Consider the following 22,318-nt stretch of genomic DNA (forward strand, 5'->3'; position numbering starts at 1 on the left):
CCCTTTTTCATGATCTCTTTGGGATACAGACCTAAAAGTGGTATTATTGGGTCAAAGGGTATGCACATATTTATACTCCTTTGGGCATAGCTCCAAACTGCTCTCCAGAATGGTTAGATCAGTTCACAACTCCAACAACAATGCATTAGTGTTCCAATTTTCCCACATCTTCTCCAGCATCTATCATTTTCCTGTTTTGTCATGTTAGCCACCCTGATAGGTGTGATATGGTACCTCAGAGTTGTTTTGATTTGCATTTCTCTAATTAATAGTGATCTAGAGTATTTTTTCATAGCATAGGTAGCTTTAATTTCTTCCTCTGAAAAATGCCTATTCAAATCCTTTGACCATTTATCAACTGGGGGCATTCCCCCAACTTATATTCTTATAAATTTGACAGTTCTCTACATCTTTTAGAAATGAGGCCTTTTATCAGAGATACTTGGTTGTAAATTCCCAATTTTCTGCTTCCCTCCTAATCTTGGTTGTATTAGCTTTGTTTATGCAAAAACTCTTCAATTTAATGTATACAAGATGTATTCTTAGCCAAACAAGGGCTACAGACAATTAGAAGAGATAAACCAGGTAATTTGATTATATAAAATTGAAAAGCTTTTGTACAAACAAAATTAAGGATTCCTTTTTTTTTTTTTGCTTTTTGCAGGACAGTTGAGGTTGAGTGACTTTCCCAAGGTCACACAGCTAGTTTTTGTGTTAAGTGTCTGAGGTCACATTTGAATTCAGGTCCTCCTGACTCCAGGACCAGTGCTCTATTCACTGCACCAACTCTCAGCCCCAAAATTAAGGATTCTTAATCCTTATCTCAGTTAAGAAGTGAAGCATTTTAGGGGCAGCTAGGTGGAGCAGTGAGTAAAGCATTGGCCCTGGAGTCAGGAGGACCTGAGTTCGGTTCCAGCCCCAGACACTTAAGACACACACACACAAAAACTAGCCGTGTAACCTTGGGCAAGTTACTTAACCCCAATTGCCCTCCAAAAGGCAAAAAAAAAAAAAAAAGTGAAGCATTTGAACATATATATTCAAACATAAATATCAAAAATATATAAACACAGAACTTCCAAACCTAAGCAGCACACATCAAAATCATCTGGTACTGGTTAAAAAATAAAGCTATAACCATGAAACATACTAGTCAAAAGGAGAATCAGAAACAATGGAACTCAATAATTCAGTATATGACAAAGTAGAAAACAAATTAGCAATAAAAATTCTTTATTTGATTAAAAACTGCCGGGAAAACTGGAAAGCAATCTGACAGAAGTTGGACTTATACTAACACTTTACACCATATTCCACAATAGATTCTAAAGGATGAGATCTTAACATTAAAAATTATTGTATTAAAAATTAGAAGAGAAGCAGGTCATATATACCTCTCAAAGCTATGGATAGGAGATATATTCTTAATCATAGAAGGGATAGAGGCAGTTACAAAAAAAATAGAATAGATAATTGTGATTACATGAATCTGAAAAACTTCTACACAAACAAAATTAAAGCAACTAAGATAAGAAGGAAGGCAGTCAAATGGGAATGAAATAGAGGACTTCTGATCATTCCTGATGAAAAGACATCTATGTAGAAAGTTCAAGCACATGAATTAAGAGAAATATAAAAAGGTAAACATAAACGAAAAATTTTAAGGGACTAAAATAGGGATAAACTGCTTGCATTCAAATATGGAAAGATAATGCATGTGTTGTAATGGACACCCGAGATATAACAGGACAGCTAGGCCAATTATAATTTGATAGCAGTGTTTATTAACCAGCCGGGACTGCCTTTCAGACCGAAAGACAGCCCCAAGCTTTCCGTTAGACATAAATTTTACAGACAATGTGATTGCTAGCAACAGAATATGTTTCTAAGGAGTTAGCATCATTTCTATTGAAGTGGAGCTTTCTCAGTATTATTCCTATTGAAGCAAAGCCTTAGTATTATTTCTACTGAAGCGAAACAGACCTGAATCTGTGGCAATCTGTGGCATGTTTTTAGCATCACAGGTGAAACATTTCTTTACTATTGGAGCCTATTAGGTGGTTTCCAAGGAACCTAGTAGGGGTCCTCTCTAGCAGGTTTAAGGGGGCTCTAGTGTATAATTTCTGGTGGGCACTTCAGTGTCTCCTTTGGACCCAAGGTTCAGAGAGGGAATCTAATTAGACAGAAGGCTTGTGAGTGGTTCTGTTATTTATAAATCTTAAAAGAATGGAAAGAGAGGGAGCAAGATATATAGAGGGTGGAGGGAACAAAAGGAAAGTCTGGGAAAATTATCTCAGATAATTTCAATGCTCAAGTAGAAGTCTATACAAATTGCGGGGGGAAGGGAAGGGGAGGTCCCCTGACACATGAACTTCAATCTCATCTAAACTAGTCAAAGGAGGTACTACACACAGTTGAGTATATTAATATTTTTCACTCAACAGAGAAATAGAAAGAAGAGAGAAGGGGAAGGGGTTATTAGAGAGAGACTGGTAAAATTAAGGGAGGGATTAGTCCTGACCAAAACACACTCTAACTAAAAGCACTGAAAAATATTTGTACCTTTTTTGAGGAGGCAAATTATGGAAATCTGAAGAAGTACCCATCAATTAGGGAATGGTTGAACAAGTTACGGTTTGTAAGGGTGACAGAATACTATTGTAAGACATTATTAAGAGGATGCTTTCAGAGAAATATGGTAATACTTATGAAGTACCAAAGCAAAATCAAGTAGAAAGAACCAAGGGAAAAATTTATAGGAGAATGTTTTAGGAACTCTGATCAATGTAATGACCAATCATAATTCCAGAGGACTAATGATGAAACATGACACCTACCTCCTGATGGAGAAATGAAAGACTTAAAGAGTACAGAATTAAACATGCATATGTGCATGTGTATGCTTGTGTGTGTGTATATATAGAGGCAGGCACATACATATACATGTACACATTTTTCCTTTTGTACATGACCAATGTAGAAATTTTTTTCCTTGACTATATATGTTTGTAAAATGGGTTTTGTTTTTCTTTCATTCTGAACTGTGGGGTGGGGAGGGGGGGAGAGAGAAGGTGGATTTTTGCCAATTAAGAAATAAAATTTAATAAAAAAAAAAAAAGACCACAAAGAACAAACATGGCCCCAAACCAAAGAAGAATTATAAGAAGGTATCATTCACCACACTCTTTTGCAGAGGTGGGACATTCAAAGGAGGGTATATTGCAAATATTTTCAGATTTTTTTTCAGTGTATTGATTTTTTTTTTTTGCTGTTGCTCCTCTTCTTCCTTTTCCTTTTTTACTTAAAATTATTATAAGGGATGGCTGGGGGAGGGGGAGGGATAAGGAACATGGGTAAAATTTAGATGATATGAAAATTCAAAACATCACTAATTTTTTTTATTTTAGGAAAAATAAACAAAGAAAAAAATCATCACCAGTAAAAGATGTACTTGTCTGGACCAATAAAAATTGGAGGACATTTTCTTTAATCCTCATGACCTCTCAAATCTCTCCAATAGGAATTATGCATCAGAGATAACTCAATTTCAGCTGTTTCCACATCTGGAACATCAAGAACCTAAAGATAAAAACTTGAACTAACCACAGAGGACAATAATCCCTAATCTCTAAAGCAAGCTCACTCAACATTCCCCTCCCTCCACCAGGATCCTGGAAGCAGAGCTATACAAGCCCACCCACCCTCTTAACTTAAAACACGACTCAACTGAACCCTGCCCACCCCCAGATTGCAACAGAGATCTAAACTCCAAATGGTAGTTATTTGCTCAGGATACAATAGCAGCATAGCAACACTCTAGACCAAAAAACTGAGGAATGGATGGTGTGGGGGCGTTGGAGGAGCCACATGTAAGCAGCACTCTATTTAGTCGAATGAAAAAGTGTCTAGCATCCATTGGGATTCAGTTTTATCCCCCCAGAAATCATCTGATGAAGAGACTTGAGTCTGGTAAAAAGTGAATTGCCTAGTTTAGAAGGAAGCTTAGACTCTTGAGATGCAGATCCCAGGGAAACCATGATCAAGGAGGAAGAAATAAGAAAGTGAGAAAAATAAGGGGAAAAAAGACTGGAAATTACCAAAGATATCAGGAGGAAGAAAACTCAAAGACCTTGAGCACACACAGATAAACCAACTGGGAAGATATTAAAAAGCAGACCCAACTATGGCCTCAAGATAGAGTAAGAGTTCAAGAATTTGTAAATAAGTATTTTGAGACAAAGGGAAATGAATTAATACCTAAATGAGGCAGAAGACGCTCTGGATTCCCAAAAGAGCATGGAAACACAGCAGGATATTCCTGAATGTTTTAAAAGAAATAAAAATTTTGAAAATGAATTTATAGAAATGGCAGAATAGAAAAACTGGAATCTACAGTGGTAAGTCTCATCAAAGAACCAAAAGGGGATTAAGTGATTGGAAATAAAAATACACAGGGAGTAAAGGACAATCTGGAAGTAAAGAAGCAAAAATAAATTAAAAGAAAGAAAACTGCCCAGAACTTCTAAACACAGAAAACAAAGTGCAAAGCAAAAGAATTACTTCCAGGAGAAAAAAAAAACCAAACAAACCTTAAGGTACAAACTGCAAGACACATTAAATGTAATCGTTCCAACTGACAAATTCCAGAAGTAACAGAAGAAAAACCTTCAAATATAAAGGAAAGAAAATTAAAATAACACAATATTGTCTGGTGTCAGATTGTAAAAATACATGTTGATGTCATTTACAATAGATGGTGCTGTTAATATAGTTTATCTTGATTTTAGCAAAATATTAATCAATTATCTCATATTATTCCTATAAGAAATTATTAAGATGAGGATCAGATAAGAGTATAATTAAATGGAGTTGGTTGACCAACTCAAAGAACAGTCATTAAGACTTTGGTGCTGGCTTTAAAAGGTCTCTAGTGGAGTGCCCGTGAATTATCAATGATTTGGATAAAGGTGGAGATGGTATGCTTTTCAAATTAACAGATAACAAAAGTTAGGATGGATAATTTGCACACATAATAAGAGTTAGGATCCAAAAATGGCTTGGTTGCTAAGACTTTGGGCTGAACTGTATAATACAGAATTTTTAAAATATAACTTATATTTGGGTTCAAAACATCACCTTCAAAAATACATGAAGAAACACTGGATAGTTTCTGGCCTGAAAAAGATCTGGGAATTAAATCGACAGTGTGACATGGTAGCCAAAAATGCTTAAATGATCTTTAGCTTTATCAAGAGGCATAAAATCCATGAATAGAGAGATGATTGTACCACTATACTTTTCTCTGGTCAGACCACATCTGGAAGACCGTGTTCCACTGTAGCTATAGTTTAGTAAGGATTTTGATCAGGTAGGACATGTCCAGAGGATCACAGATTTGGAGTTGGGTCTTAGAGGTCATCTAGTCCAAAGTCTCAGTTTTATAGATGAGGACATTGAAGCCCTGAGAGGTTAAATGATTTGTCCAGAGTCACAAAATTACTAAATTGTAGAGCTGAGATTTGAACTCAAGTGTTCTGACTCTAACTTCAGATCTCCCTGGGTCATGCTGCCTCCTTAAGTAGTAAGAGGCCTTGAGATCACATCATACAAGTTTAATGGGTAATGGGGTTGTTTAGTCTGGAAAAGAGAAGATTCAGAGGGGACATAATAGCTGTCCAAGTATTTTAAGGGCTATCTTATGAAACAAAAAAAGTAGACAAATTTAACTTGGTCCAGGAAGACTTCGAGTAGTGGGAACATCTGCATGTTACTGAAAAGGTCAATCTAGTTTGGTGATGCAAAGGATAGAGTACTGGGCTTGGAATCAGGAAGACTCACCTCCATGAATTCAAATACAACTTACCTACTAGCTACTTGACCCCGAGTAAGTCACTTAAACCTGTTTGCCTCAGTTCCTCATCTGTAAAATGAGCTGAAGAAGGAAATGGCGAACTACTCCAGGATCTTTGTCAAGAAAACCCAAAGGATCACAAAGAATCAGATACAACAGGAACAACTGAATAACAACATTTAGGCTTGATCTCAGGGAGAAAAAAAAGATACTAATAATTCGAACTATGCAAAATAGAACAGGTTTCTTCCAAGGACAGTAGGATCCCCATCACTAGAAGTGTTTAGATCAAAGGTTAGATGACCTCTTGTTGAGTATATTGTGGTGAGGATTTTTTTTTTGGTATAGGTTAGAATAAATGGCTGCTGGGGGTCTCTCCTAATTCCTGTGATTCTGTTTTTCTATGAAAAGTTGTATGTAAATAAATTTTAAAAATGGATGGATGGAATAATTTTATATACACAAAGAAGAGTAAACACTGCAAAATTGAAAATAAGCATGACCCCAAAGAAGAGAGAAGACACCTCCCTCCCACTCCTTTGTAGAAATGAGAGGCCCACAAGTGTGGAAGGAACATTGCCTATATTTTCAGACTTTCCCATGTATGAGGTGGTTTTGCTGATTTTTCTTCCTCTTTTTCTTATAAAAAATGTTCTTTGTTATCCATGGGATTACTCTCTGGGAAGGGATGAAATACAAGGGGAAATTCAAGCAAAGATATAAATAAAAGTTCATTTTTTAAGCTAATACAAGGATTCCCTTTCAGAAGTGCTGCTGAACTTAACTCATTAGCAACTTATAGAACCTGTGGTTCATGCAACTTCCAAAGCAATCAATGGTGATATTAGACAAAGCTATTTGAAAAATGAGTATCAAAGACAGGAAATGTAATGTAAATTATAGGGAACTAATACAATAATACACTTTGAGACACTGTTGGTTCATTCTAGGTTAATTCCTACATTTCTCAAAAAAAGTTAACAAGCTCCAGGATGGCAAATGTTGCATAACTAGCTTAGAGCAAGTTGGATCTCTGGATGTCTACTTTTAGTACTTAAGCAACACAGGACAAATGAAACTTGCTGCTAATGGCATATGTTTACAATGCTGAAAATGTTATTTGGGGCAAAGTTATAAATTTAGAGAAAATGTTCATCAATGTCATAAATATGGGTTGCCTACAATTCCTATAACATATGGAAAAAAGAATCTTGGGGGAAATAAAAAGAATGAACACTGGACTTGAAGTTAAGAGACTTTGGTTTTAAAACTGATACTGATGCTTACTAGTCATGTTCACACATGGCCAGAATATTTAAACTCACTGAGTTGTAGTTTATTCATCTAAAAAACAAAAATACAGCACTACTGTACTGATGATATTGAATAAGCTTTGTATGCCTAGTTTAAACCCTGCCTGCTGAAGATTAATAACTTTGTTAATATATTCTATTGGCTAATATTTAATTATTTTGACATCTATATTCACTAACAAAATTGGCATATTATTTTCTTTTTTTTAGTATTCTCTTTACTTGGTTTTAAAATCAATACCATATTTGCCTTATGAAAGGTCCTAGATAATGTTCCTACTTTCTCTACATTTATAAACAATCTATGTAATTTAAGGAAAACTTGTTCATGGAAAATTTTAAAGTATTGTGTTGTGAAATCATCTGGGCCAAGTGTTTAGGTTTGTGGGCTCTTTTTTGCTTTTATAAATCTTTGAATAAAAACAAAAATTTCTAAAAGAAAAAAATTGTTTTCTTTGTACTGGATTTAAAATGCCTATAGCATATCTAAGTTACAAATGTCCAATATACAGTTGGTGATGCAGGACTGGATATGAGTCATCTTAACAGAGAAGACTGATGAGATCACCAGGATAGAGAACAGAAAGAAGAAAGGTTAAGATAGGGATTTGATAGGTACATTCTCAAGCTGAGGTTGAGACATGGATGACATCTAACAAATGGGACTGAGAAGCGGCCTAACAAAGGTAGAAAAAAGTAGGAGGGGAATAAGGAGAAAATGCTGTCACTAAAACTTAGGAGGCAAAGAATATCCAGGAGTAAGAAAATGGTCAGTGTCAAAAAGATGATGACTGAGAAAAAGACCACCAAATTTAGCATTGATCATCTTAGTAATCATAATTCTAACTGAATAATAATGTTGGAAACCAGAAACTGGATTGGGTTGCAGATTAAGAAGTAGAGGAAGGAATACAGATGCTCTCATTCTTTAAATATTTTTAGAGACAAAGTATGTATAGAGAGGAAGCAGGCATGCAATGTCATCAGTGTCATATGTGGGGCACAGCAAGGAAGCTGATTTGTCTGGAACAGTGTGCATGAAAGGGAACAACAGGCAACAAACCTAAAAGGTGAGGATAACTTGATGCCATGTTGGGGTTAAGTCAAAGTCTGTGAAGGGGAGAGAACCTGGGTATATCTGTGGGCTGCAAAGAACTAGAAAAAAAGAAAAGGGAATGATTAAAGGAGGCAAGTTTGCCAGAAGAGATGAAAAAGATGGGATAAAGGGCCCAAGGAGAGGTAGCGGCTAGCCTTGGCAAGTAGAAGGTCCAGCCGTTAATCAGGAATTTAAGTAAAGGAGTCAATGGAAAATGAAGTCAAGGGTTTTTGAGGTGTATAACAGAGAATGTGCTTAAAAAACATCCTCTGAACAGCCACTACATAGTCAATTAGGGGAGTCATAAAGGGAGAGTTCAGCTGAGATGAGATAAATCTATAATGGACCAATGAAGGCCAGAAAGAATAACACAAGTAAGATCACATTCAAAGTAACACAATTATATTTTCAAAGTAAGCTGTACATAAGACATATGCAGTTTCATGTCCAAAGCTTTTGCTGCTCTGCTATATATGAGGAAATGACGATTTTGTTTGGTGTTTGTTAAATTCACCACAAAAAAATTTTAAACACTTTTTAAAACTTTGTATTGGAAAAGTTGAAATTCCCTTCTAGTGCTGCTCAGGAGCATTTAATTAAGCAGAAGTGGCCAAGGTGAATGGAGGGAGAGAAGTGGGGTAAGAAGAAGGAAGAAGGCATAAGCAATAGGACAAGAGTGAGAAGGATGAGAGTGGAGTTCACTGTAGAGCTGAACTGGATAGGATCAAGACAAAGAAAGGGAGAAAGTGAAGCCTTAGCAAGGTTGATGGCCTGGGAGAATCCTATGGGATAAACTGACTGGAGGTCATGGTGAGGATAAATTGCTTAGGGGTGAGGCCCAAGGAAAGTTAGAAGGTTGTGGTCAGAAAGAAGAATACTGACCATTCTGATGAATGGCTGAGGTAAGGAGCAAAGATCAATGGAACTGAGAAGGTTGATGAACTGCGGGGGAGGAGATGGAGAAAAGTACTGAAAAGGGTCAGAAACAGTAACACTAAAATTCAATCAGCAGTTGAGGTGGAGAAGAAAAACTAAGCCAGAAAAAGAAATCCTCAAGAAAGGAGGGAGAATGTCCTCAGGGGCCAGAAGGTAAATGCCACAAAGATCAAAAAGTCAGTGATCCTACATCCCTAGGAATGGAAGAGAAAGAAGTACAAGTTTATTAATTTACTATTTATCATAAAATGTCATAAGCAAGGCTGTGGTAGTTAACCTTTACTGAAAGTAGAGTACAGAATCATAGAATCTTTGAGCTGAAAGGGATTCCAGAGGCAGCTAGGTGGCGCAGTGAGTAGAGTGCTGGCCCGGAGTCAGGAGAACCTGAGTTCGGATATGGCCTCAGACACTTAACACACACACACACACACACACACACACACACACACACACACACACACACACACACAAACTAGCCGTGTGACCTTGGGCAAGTTACTTAATTCCAACTGCCCTCCAAAAAGCAAAAAAAAAAAGGGGGGGATTCCAACCCCAAACTCATACTTATCATAAGACTATCTTTTAGAATAATATCAGATAAATTATCATCAAGCCTCCATTTCAAAGTCTCTAGTGAATGAGAACTCAATACCTATGAAAGCAATCTATTCCACAGCTATAATTATTAGGAAGTTTTAAAACTGAACCAAAATCTGTGCCTGTGTAACTTCAACCTATTTATCCTAGTTTTGTCCTCTTGGGACAAAAAAAAAAAAATTATCCCTCTTCCATTTGACAATCCTTGAGATATTTGAAGACAGTAGATAATCATGTCCACCTACCTCTAAGTCTTCAATTCTCCAAGCTAAATGTATTCAGTTCCTTCAACAATCCTTCGTATGACATAGTTTAGATTCCCTTCATCATCTTGTTTTTCTCCTCTGGATTATTTCCAGTAATCAATGTCCAAGTCAAGTGAACAAGCAATTATTAAGCACTTACTCTGTGCCGGTCAGGAAAAAATGTGGTAACAGTTCCTACTTCCAAGGAGTACATTCTAATGGGGAAGACATGAAAACAAACACTAAACTGGAGAGAATAAACAGAAAAATAGGGAAAGGCTGATTGTAGAAGATGGGATTTTAAGTTTGAACTTGAAGGAAGCCAAGGAAGTCAGATGTCAGAGAAGTGGAAGAGAGTTGCAGGCATGGAAGACAGACAATGAAAATGCATGGAGTTGAAAAATGGAATATCCTAGTATAAGGACAGAAAGGAAGGCAGTATCACTAGATAGCAAAACACCTGTAAAGGAGTAAGGTATAAAAAAAGACTGGAAAGGTAGAAAGAGGTCAGGTTATGAAGGGCTTTGATAAGCTGAGTAAAGGACTGGCTAGAAGTCTTGAGAGGCAGGGAACCCAACCAGCAGGCTATTTTTAAAAGTCCAGGCATAAGGCGATGTAGGTCTGGAGCAAGATGGTGGCAGAGTCTGAGAAGAGAAAGGAGTAAATGTATATGACAAATGTAAGGAAAATGGACAGGACTTAGCAATAGCCTGGACATGGGTGATGAAAGAGATAGAGGAGCGTAACAGAAGATGACACCTGGGATGGTGTTCCTTTAAGTAACAATAAACTTAAGAGAAAAGGAGGTCTGAGGCGGACAGGTTACAGGGAATAATGAATTCAGTTTTGGCCACACCATATCCAGTCAAGTAAGTTGGAGACAAAAGGTTGGAAGTTAAGGCAAGATAAATAGACATGAGAACTATTAGCACAGAGATGATAACTGAATCCTTGGGAGCTGTTGAGATCACCAAGTGAAACGGTATAAACCACCCAGACAGAGTCCTAAAAAATGCCTGTATTTAGTGAGGATGACCTGGGTGAAGATCTAGCTTTAAAAAAACAAACAAACAGAAAAAGAACAGTCAGACAGGCAATAAGAATATTATCATAAAAACTTGGAGAAAGAATATCAAGTAGAAGAAGGTAATCAAAAATGTAAAAGGCTACAGAGAGGTCAAGAAGGATAAGGATTGAGAAAAGTTCATTAAATTTGGCAAGTAAGAGATCATTGGTAACTTTGGGATTGAATGAGATTAGAAGGGGCAGCTAGGTGACACAGTGAATAGAGCACTGACCCTGGACTCAGGAGGACCTGAGTTCAAATATGACCTCGGACACTTAACAATTACTAGCTGTGTGACCTTTGGCAAGTCACTTAACCCCAACTACCCTAACTTACCCCCTCAAAAAAGAAAAAAAAAAGAATGAGATTAGAAGCAAACTATATAAAGTTAAGATAGTGAGGATCCAGGATCGGTTCCGGCCTCAGACACTTAACACTCACACACACCAAAAAAAACTGGCCATGTAACCCTAGACAAGTTACTTAGCCCCAATTGCTTTAAAAAAAAATAAAAAGATAGTGAGGAAAGGAAGCACAGGCACTGACTGCATAGAGGACTTTTGGAATTTAGTCATAAAAAAAGAGATATGGGAGAATACAAAAGGGGATGGATCAAATGAGGGTTTTTTGAGGATGGAGAAGGACATGGGCAGGTAGGGAAGCAGTCAGGAAAAGGGAGCAACTGAAAATTGGTGAGAGAGTAGGTATGAGAGGGGGTAATCTATTAGAAAAGATGGGAAGGAATGAGATCATTTGTACAGATGGAGGGGTGTTGCCTAAGCAAGAAGAGCTACTTCTTCATATGAGATGGATTGGGTGATAGGAGATGAGGCAGTATTTGGCCAAAGGCCTCATTTTTTTCAGTGACATAGAAGGCTAGGTTATCAGCTGAAAGAGTAAGGAGAGGTTGAGTCAATTAAGAGGGTGTAAAAGGATCACCTTGACACACTTAAGGCCCAATGGAGAGTACAGAACAAATTTACAATGAACCCAATTAGGACACTTTTGTGATTTTTCAACTTTTGTTCAGGAGCTGCAGAATATTAAAGACAGCAGCAAATGGTGGGAGTAACACAAGGCTGAGATAGTAAAGCAAGATGGGGGAGATGAGATAAGGGGAGGGAGAGGCCTAGAGTGAAGAGGGCAATGTGGAGTTGAACTAGTTCACCAAAGGGTCAAGATGAAGAGCTTATAGCCAATGAGGGGTAGAGTGTAGGTTAGGAGGTCAAGGGGAGGACAAAGAAGAGGATTTGTAGTTAAAAGGCAGAGGAGTGGTGAAATGACTAGAAACTGTGATCAGATAAGGGAATTTCAGAGGTCAGGAACAAGACAGTGAAACATTTGTAGGTGATGGTAAATTCAAGGGTATCACTTTGTGTATAGCTGGGAGAAAGGGTGATTTGAGTAGTAGTTTCTAGGAAATGAGTAAATTGAGAAACTAGATTAGGGTGTTTGAAGGACTATCAAAATGTAAACTTATGGGACAGAGAAAACCTGTGAGCCAAGTACAGAATTCATTAAGGAAAGAGTGTCCTGAAGGTTGGCAGATGACAGATACCAGAATCTTTCTTGGGTGGCAGAAAGGAACCTCAAAGGAGGAGAGTGATGGTAACAGAGGAAAAACACGGAAATAAGTGGCAATGGGAAGCACAGAGCATTTCAATTCCCTCACCTCAACAGGTGATTAAGGGTATGAGTAAAGTGTAACCACTGCTTGAAAGGATGATCAGGAAGACTGTGTCATCAAGAAAAAGCCAGGTTGGGGGCGGAGTCAAGATGGCAGAGTAGAAAGGGACTTCCTCCTGGCTCCAGCTTCCACCTCCTCCAATTCATGTAAAAAAATGACTCTAGACAAACTTTGGAGCTACAGAACCCACAAAATGACAGAGAGAAGCTAACCTCCCACCGAAGACAGCCCAGCAGGCCAACAGGAAGGAGCCAGCACAGCACTCTAGGAGCCTAGCCCAGGCCCTTGAAAGCCAGAGGTTTTGGCCTCAGGGCGGCCTGACCAGCCTCAGGCTGGAAGGACTTCAGATCACCAGCAGCTGTGGTGGTTACCAGCATTATCAACCCATAGATGCCAAAGACAAAATGAGAGGTCAGTATAGACTTTGCTGGAACAGGGAGTTCCAGAGTGCAGTCTAGCCTTTGCTCCTAGGATAAGAAGCAGCCAAGGCTCCGAGGCCCTGCTGCTTTCAGAGCTCCTGGCCTGCAGATTGCAGGGGGACCAAGCAACCAGTCTGTGGGGTAATTGCTCTTGCTCTAACCTGCTTGGATCTGGATTGCTGTCTAGGGTGTGTGACCAGCTTGCCAGAGCGTGCTGAAGACTCCGAGAGGGCATCCAACTAATAGCTCTAACAGCTGAGAAAACCCCAGTGATTTGGGACAAAGCTCCCCTTTCTGGTACCAGAGTTCTACTGTGGCAAAAGGCTCAAAAGTCAAGTAATTGAGTGGCAACATGAGGAAGCAAACAGAGCAATCCAATATTAGACTCCTATTTTGGGGACAAAAAAGATCAAAGCATGGAACAGGAGGAAGACAATGAAGTCAAAACTCCTGCACCAAAAGCTTCCAAGAAAAATACAAGCTGGTTACAGGCCATAGAGGACCTTAAGAAGGATTTTGAAAATCAAATAAGAGAAGTGGAGGAAAAATTGGGAAGAGAAATGAGAACGATGCAAGAAAATTATGAAAAGAGAGTCAACAACCTGACTGAAGAAAATAAGACCTTAAAAAATAGACTAACTTAGATGGCAAAAGAGGCTCAAAAAGGCTAATGAGGAAAAGAATGCCTTAAAAAGCCGAATTTGCCAGATGGAAAAAGAATCTCAAAAGCTCACTGAAGAGAATCATTCCTTCAGAATTAAATTGGAGCAAATGGAAGCTAGTGACTTTATGAGAAATTAAGATAAGTGACTTTATGAGAAATTAAGATACTATTAAACAGATCCAAATAAATGAAAAAATAGAAGGCTAGAAGGCAATGTGAAATATCTCACTGGGAAAACCACTGACCTGGAAAATAGATCCAGGAGAGATAATTTAAAAATTCTTAGACTACTTGAAAGCCATGATCAAAAAAAAGAACCTAGAAATCATCCTTCAAGAAATGCTCAAGGAAAACTGCCCTGGTGTTTTAGAACCAGAGGGCAAAATAGAGATTGAAAGAATCCACCAATCACCTCCTAAAAAAGATCCCAAAAAGAAAACTCCTAGCCAGGTTTCCAAATTCCTAAATCAAGGAGAAAATATTACAAGCAGCCAGGAAGAAACAATTTGAATATTGTGGAAACACAATCAGGATAACTCAGGATCTGGCAGCTTCTACACTGAGGGATCGAAGGGCTTGGAATATGATATTCAGGAGGGCTAGTAATGAAGATTTGGGCAGAGTCACAAGGAAAGGCTTATGGCCTCAGGCAAATGGCTCAAATGGGAAGATTAGAGCAGAGCTCAAGCAGGTTCCTACCTCATCAACATTCATCTTTCTGCTTTGCCTTTGCACAAGCAACTTCCCAAATGTGGAATGCCCTCTCTATTCCTTTCTCCCTCTTAGAAAGGAAAAACGTTCAAGAGTTCTTTGTATCCTCTATCTCCCTCATTGCTAGTACCTCTTCTCATATACTCCTGCAATTATCCTGTATTTACTTCATATAGATTGTTCACACGTACACATACACAAGCCCCTTGTTTCCCCTAAAATACTGTAAGCTTAGTGAGGGCATGGACAGTTTCATTTTTGTCTTTATGTCCTCAGCACCTCACAAGTGATTATATGGTATGTAGATGGCACTTAATAAATGCTTTTTCACTGCTCTATTGATTTTTACCTCTATTTGATGTTCAGTCAATAATATTACATTTTAAATGTTTTTACATTGCTGTCAGTTTCAGTAAGTTTAAAAACAAAACCAATCTATGTGGAAAGAAATTCATAACAGAATGTCCACTCCCAAGCCCAGTACTGGGAACAATGGTTCTCTTCTTTTAGTCCTCAAGCCTGTCTGATTATCAACAACAAATACCCATAAAGAAGTCTGAGCCATTTGTTAATCCTTTCAACATGCCAGTTTCTTGGGTTGTATTCATGCATATTTCCAATGTTCAAGAAGTGGCCTAAGGGCTATCACTAAAGAAATGTATACTGAGAAAAGGAGGTGGATTGGTCATGTGGCTAGATGAAAGAATTACAGATGGATTTACAAAGAACTGCAGCTTTACCATTCAGCTAGTATACAAAAAATGTAATGGAAACCTAGAAGACTTCCAGTGAGTTGGGTTGATCCTGTAGCAGGATCTATGGAAGAAAATGGAAAAGAATTTCACTGGATAAGAAAGCATGGATGGGTTGCCATTTGTACCAATGAGGGGATTCCCAAATCATTGAGATTACAGCTATGCTGAAATAAAAAGATATCTATTAAAGGAAGAAACAGAAGAGCTGACTTGTTGAAAGATGGTAGAATTCTCCATTCTCCCTTAAGTGACACTGATTTTAGCCCAGCTCTAAGGAGTACAGACATAAAATCCAAAGCCTAGATAAGAGGTTCCACCTGCTGGTCACATCAAGTCTCAAGAATTCATGGGTGACTCAATCAGTCAAAATGCTGTGTAATAAGGATGGTTCCTCCAGGCCTACTCTTATTTGACATGTCCCCTTGTCTCTCACTTTTCCACAAGCTAAGCAATCATTTAACAAGAATTTAACAGACTACCTCCTACATGCAAAGCACTAGCCATCAAACTGAACATAATTTTCCAATTCCTAAATCCTACCTTGAAAGATTTAAGTCAAGACCAAGTTCTCTGACCATCCTCTAACCCCACTGAACATGAACAGGAACCCATGATCCTGTTGATCAGGGTTTTAAGAGACGAATCCCTTAAACAATCAATCATTTTCCCCCCTAGGCTATTCCTAGACCCAATCAACAAATACGTAGGACCTTTATCTAGCTAAGAGGAAGATGAGATGGGCTTTTAAATAAAACGTCTAGCAAGGAGGTAGCAAAGCAGACTGATGAGCAGATGAATGGGAAATGAACAGAGATGCTGCAGTGATGACCCTCAGAGAGAAACGCACTAGCAGACCAAGATACACCCTTTGAGGTTAGGAGTAGGTGGGCAGTAAAAAAAAAATAGTTGCTAGCCTCCTGAATGGCAGGTTGGCATATTAAACGACCCAGATCTCACCACCAAAGGTCCCAACATATAGGAGGGGCTGCTGAGTGAAAGCTAGAACCACAGTCGTCACCGCCTTCGGGGGAGGGGCTGGGGGAGAGGGTGGAAAGGGCCTATGCCTAGTGATGGGGAGCAAATTCTACCAGCTTTGTGGGCACAGCCTGTGGTCCACTCCAGACCCCCCCTTTCCCACTGGCTTCGGATGCCTCCCCTGGGCAACCTTACTGTTAGTTTGGCATTTTGTGCAGAGTGGAAGGTTGTGATTTTTTTTTTTAAGCTTGCTCTTCCCCCAATCCCTGCTCGGTGAGACATCATCACCCAGGCCACCAACCTTGCCCTTCCTCCCACCCTCCAGAAATAGGCGACTAATGAAGCTAAGATCCGTTAGAAGCTTTCAGTGACTCACTCCGGTGTCCTTGGGCTCCTCGACGGACCCCCTGGCCTTACCTCCCTAGGGACCACCCCAGGGGTCCCCTCCACATCAACCCTCCCCGCGCACGGACGACCCCCGTGACCCCAGGGGCTGGCCAAACCGGTGATTACCTGGTGGCCTCCAGCCCGGCACGGATCTGGCCAGGCGGTTCCCCCGGGGTAGTAACCCCCGCCGCCTCCGCAGGCTCCGCAGGCTCCGCTGCCTTCCCCGGGCCACACAGCCTCCGCCGGGCCGCCTCCGCGCATCCTCCAGGGCCCAGGAGGCGGAGGAGGAGGCGGCTCGGGCCGCGAGGAGGCGGGAGGCCCAGGCGGTGGTACGTCTCCAATGCTGGGTCCGGGTCCGGGTCCAGCCCCGTAGTAGCGGCTGTAGCCCGGGCCGTCGCTGGGGCCATATCCCGATCTCCTCAGGGTAGACATTGGCTCCGCTAACCCGCCGCACTTCCCGCTCCCCCCACCCCAAGCCCACTGCGCAGGCGCCCGCAGAAGGTGAGGAACAAGCCTGGGAAAAGGGGGCGGAGCAAGAGCAGCCAATCGCCAACCTGGCTCCTCCCCCGCGGGAGTAGAGCTTGTGGTCTACACGAAGACCAATGAGGCCGAAGAGAGGGCTCGTGGGTCTATGCTAGTTTGGGCCAAGCTACGTGAATTAAAATGAGGGAGCAGAGAATGGGAGTGCGCACGTACTTCATCAGTCTAAAAAGGAAAAAACGCGTCCCCCACTATCTAATGCGGTCCAGCTTACATCTCTTCCCCTTCTCCTTTCTCGGGGGCCTGCGCCATACGACCCGCCCCGAGCATGGGAGCCACGTGATGCAGGAAGTGGGAGGGCATAGGGGAGGGATTTCCGGTAGCTACTCCGTGCCTGGTAGCTGCTGTGGACCTGCGGGTACCAGCCCCGCTGAGGAGGCAGAAGCGGTGGGGGAAGCAGGACGCGGCAGGTCCGCCCCTCCCCTCCCCACCGTGCCCCAGCCCAGCTTCCCGCTCCCGGTTCAAGATGAACTATATGCCGGGTACCGCCAGCCTCATCGAGGACATTGACAGTGAGTGGCCGCCGGGCCAGTCCCCCTTCCCTCGTCAGTTCGCTTACTCCCTCGGGCTCGGGTAGGGCATGGGCCGAGGCCGGGACGCAACTCCAGGCCGTAGCCCAGGCCCTCGAGCTGCGACCCTTTAGCGGACGAGGCATCCCTCTGACCACAGACACCTGGGCGGGGGTTAGGCGTTCCAGAATCTTGCGGTGTTTCTTTTTCGCCCTTTTATCAGAAGAAGGCAATGGAGGTCATTCAGAGGCTCCGAGACTGCCTTTCGACCTCTGAATACTCTCCGCAGAGGTGATTTCCACTGAATTTAACAAATTCATTAAGTGCCTGCCATTTGCGAGGCTTTTGTTACCAGAAGCTTGGCCCAGGTGGTGAATCATTTAGGCCATGGCAACTCTGGAAGACCCTTTACTAAACTACGGGAGGATGGGATCGCTATCTGCCCAAGTGATTGGCGTCACTGATAAAAACAAGAAACTTTGAAGAAATAGTGAGGTGTGTGTTAGGCATGGGGTATGAGTAGGCCCTGAGCTCAAGAAGTTTGTCCAATAGGGAACAGATGAGGCTGACACTGTTCCCAAAGTTGTTTGGAAGACATCCTCCCGTCGGACCCGCCACTTCAGTTAAGCAAACATTTAATTTAAGTGCCACTGTACCAGGCTCTGAGGACACAAAGACCAAAAAAAAAAAAAAACCAAACAACAGCCCACTCTTGGAGTTTACACCCTACTAAGGAGATAGGTGTGTTGAGGTCAGGGAACCATAAGATGTCGAGGTTTAAGGTTTAGGAGTGCGGGGGACCCCAAAATGCCAACAGGCCGGGTCCTGCCGAATGAATTCCATTCAAGTCTTCTCTCAGCCAAAGTAACGCAAAGTTTATTACAGGTTCCCCATAATGGGTAGACTCCCAAGAAGTCTCCAGGGTTATCATCGGGCCAGAATAATCTGACATAGAGTGTGCCTGTGCTAGAAAATTCTCCGGCTACTTCATGGAGGCAAGATGGGTCTTACATACAGAAAGGTTGTGGGAGGACTTCGGGATGGTCTAGAGGAATTTGGGGAGGGTTTTCACGGGGAGTCAAATGAGGTCCGACTCCAGTAATGAGAGATTAAGGGTAGGAAGTACCTAGAGGTTTCCAGGAGATAACAGACAAAGAGGGGCTAGGCTAGGTTAAGGGTAACAGATCTGGGCATAGATATTTTGGGAGGATCAAGGATGGGGGCTAGCTGGATAATGAAAAGGCTGGGGTAGTAACTGAGATTTGGGCTGAGTTATAATGAAAGGCTTATGGCCTCAGGCAAATGGCTCTAGTGGGCTGATTGAAGGAGAGCTCAAGGGGGTTCCCAGTGCCTGTACCTCATCAGGTGTACACAGCTAAATACAAAGCATATATGTTAAATTCTGTATTTGGCCAAGAGGCAGCAAAGTGATTTCAAGAGGGAAAAGGAATTAAGAGGGAGGAAAAATCAGGAAAGATCTGGAATAAGAGGTGATACCTGAACTGTGTGATCTCTTATGTAAAGTCACAGTGGCAGGAGTAGGTATGCTGTGTAAGAAGGGCTTGGACCAGTTTGAATGGAATAGAGAGTCCATGAATAAAAAAATGCAACTGAAAATGTCTTAAAAACTAGATGGGGGTCCTAAAATGTCAAGTTGAGGAAGCTATTTTATGCTAAAGGCTATTAGGGCGGCATTCAGATGTTTTATTGGGAGGTGGGGTGCAACATGTCCAGAACTATGCTTCTGCCATATCAGTTAGGCAGCTATGTTGGAGGATAATTGGAAAAAGGACAAACTGGGCCAGTTAGGCTAATCAGATAGTCTAGGTCTATACTAAGTACTGGCTATCTAAAATGAGAGGTAGAATCCCTTCACACTTACCATTTTATACATACATATTCTCTCTTTCACAGCCAGATTCCTAGGGAAGAAAACTCTATACTCATTGCCTCCTTTTTTCCTCACTTTTTAACCCCTTTGCAGTTTAGCTTCATTACTCCATACATGTCCTCTACAAAGTTACCAGTGATCTCTTAATTGCCAAATGTAGTGACCTTTTCTCAGTTCTCATCCTTTTTGACAGACCATCCTCTTCCTGGGTTCTGTCTCCTCTGGGTTTTCATGACACTGCTCTCTATTTGTTTTCCTACCTATCTGTCAACTTCATCTGTTTTACTGTATCACCATCCATATCCTACCCTCTAAAAGAATGTATCCTGGACCCTCTAGATATAGTTCTAGTATTATCAGCTTTTTAGTGGATCAGTTATCTCTTTGCAGTTATCTCACAGATCTATATGTACACATCCCTAGTTTTCCTTCTGACCTCCAATCCCACATCACCAGCTGTCTCTTAGACATTTACAACTGGATATCTCTTAGGCACCTTAAATTCAACAAGTCCAAAACTGAACTCATTACCTTGCCTTCCCATTTCTGTCAAGGACACCACTATCCTTCCCATCAACTAAATTTTCAACCATTGAGTCATCTTCAACTCCTAACTTTCCCTCATTTTCAAGTCTTATCAGTTCTACTTCTATAACATCTCTCACAGCTACCACCCTGATTCAGGCCCATATCACCTTTCATCTAGACTATAGCCATATAATTAGTCTTTGAACTCTCCATCCTTCGCATCGATGCCAAACTGATATTTCTAAAATATAGATCTTACTCTGTTAGTCCACTCTCAAGAAGTTTCAGTGGCTCCGTTTTGCTTCTGGCTGCCATTTAAAGTCCTTCACAATCTGATTCCATCTTTTCTCTCCAGACTTATTAAATGTTACCTCCATCATGGGTGTTGCGTTCTAGCCAAACTGCCATACTTACCTTTTCTAATATGTTACAGTCCATTTTCTGCCTCTGTGCCTTTGCTTAGGCTGTTCCCTATGCCTAGAGTGCACTCCCTCAGAATCCCTAGCTTCCTTCAAAGCTCTGTTCAAGCACCATTCCTCTACATGAAGCCTTTCCTGATTGCCTACAGCTTCTAGTGCTGCCCACTGCCCCCAAATTACTTTGTATGTGTACCTTTTATGTATATATACACACACACTCACTCTGTATACGTGTGTACATCATTCTATTTTGGATATGTTTGTTTTGAGATAGAAAGAATATGGCCAAGGGCAGAGCTCTGAAGGATGCCAACATTTAGTTGACAAAGGGGAAGTCAGTAAAGAAGACTAGGAGTAGAGAAACCAGAAGAGAACTAGTGGAGGAGAGACTAAGATCTTGTGGTCCATGGTGACAGAGGTCAAGTCGTAAACCTGAGCAAAAGCCATTGGATTTAGCAAGTGGGCACTTAGATCTTAAGTTCCCCCCCAATTGGAGTTAGTACACTAGGCCCAGACAAGAGAAGAGAGACAGGTGAAATTAGGTTTGAGAATAAGAGGAAAATTTGAAAACTGCATTAAAAACATACAGCATAGTTAGTATAGGAATAAGGAAGCCACCTTCCATTGCATTTGAGACTAGTAGTGTGAAAAAATTCTGGTAGGGGTTAATAATAGCTAATCTTTAATGAGTTTTTCAAAAGAAGTTCAGGAAACCTTTAAAAAATCTTTCAAGTTATCTTGGTATGCTAGAAAAGACCCTGAATTTGGTAGCAGTACCTGGTTTCCAGTCCCAGGTCTGTCATTCAACTGGTTGTATATGTGACCTTGGGCAAATTACCTGAGAGAACTGAAAATCAACTCCTTCATCTATCAAGTGGCATTAATAAAACTTGAACTCATTTGACTGAACAACCTTAGTATAAAATCAAATGAGAGCATGGATATAATTCATTTGTAACAATAAAGTGTTAAATGCGTCAAGTACAATGGAAGATGGTTTCCACATGCCTACATTGCTGCTTTTTAAAGATTTCAAAGACTGAATCACTTCTAATGCCTGCTTTGTAATTAAGCCATCTTTTTCTGTTGTTTTAAAATGGCTTCATCATTAACTATTAAGTTCTCTTTTTGTCCTTGTTTTTGTTTAATTTGATGTTTTTCTAAGTCAGGCTAATTATAGTTCTGTTAGATAGTCCTTTCTCCAAAGCATTTAGGTGCTCATTTCTCTTCATGCTTTGCTTTCACTTTCACTTTTTAATCATAGAGTTGATCTCATTACCTGTCTGTAATTAGACTTAGTTCTAAACAGGTGGATCCACTGTCAGAGTTTATGTAATTCAGATGGTGTCTCATTGGCCAGCCTTACGGTTCACACTTTTATGTTGCCTAAGGGCCTTTTTTTAAAAAATATACATTTTGGAATGATAATATGAATGTGCAGAAAGCACACTTAGAAATCCTCACATTTTACAGATGAAGAAACACTTTAGCCATGATTTTAAAATGCCAGTTTCATCGTTCTTTGTTGTTGTTCAGTCATATCCAAATCTTTGTGACCCCACATACCATACATAGCCCAGCAATTGGATTTTCTTGTCAAAGATGCTGGAGTGATTTGCCATTTCCTTCTTCTGTGTTTTAAGGCAGATAGAGGTTAAATAACTCACCCAGGGTCACAAAGCTGTTAAGTGTCAGAAGAGGGATTTGAACTCAGGTCTTTCTGACTTCA

At 40.6% G+C, this 22,318-nt stretch overlaps 3 protein-coding genes across 4 annotated transcripts in view; 1 reads left to right on the plus strand and 2 right to left on the minus strand.

Annotated features, from left to right (window-relative positions):
- Positions 1-17,385, minus strand: part of BAG4 (BAG cochaperone 4) — a 39,801-nt gene extending 22,416 nt beyond the window's left edge. Inside the window, exon 1 of the mRNA XM_069075894.1 lies at positions 16,829-17,385. Coding sequence (XP_068931995.1) covers positions 16,829-17,134 — 306 coding nt within the window. The 5' untranslated portion in view covers positions 17,135-17,385. The remainder of the gene's footprint in view (positions 1-16,828) is intronic.
- Positions 1-22,318, minus strand: part of DDHD2 (DDHD domain containing 2) — a 147,853-nt gene that overhangs the window by 97,709 nt on the left and 27,826 nt on the right. The window lies entirely within an intron of this gene.
- The window catches only part of LSM1 (LSM1 homolog, mRNA degradation associated), a 13,924-nt gene continuing 9,174 nt past the window's right edge, over positions 17,569-22,318 (plus strand). The window contains exon 1 of the mRNA XM_069075895.1: positions 17,569-17,754. Within this exon, the coding sequence (XP_068931996.1) occupies positions 17,709-17,754 (46 nt within the window). The 5' untranslated portion in view covers positions 17,569-17,708. The remainder of the gene's footprint in view (positions 17,755-22,318) is intronic.

Source organism: Petaurus breviceps, unplaced genomic scaffold, assembly GCF_028583685.1.
Source record: "Petaurus breviceps papuanus isolate PSGF00001 unplaced genomic scaffold, PetGlider_PUasm1.0 90919, whole genome shotgun sequence".
Lineage (NCBI taxonomy): Eukaryota > Metazoa > Chordata > Mammalia > Diprotodontia > Petauridae > Petaurus > Petaurus breviceps.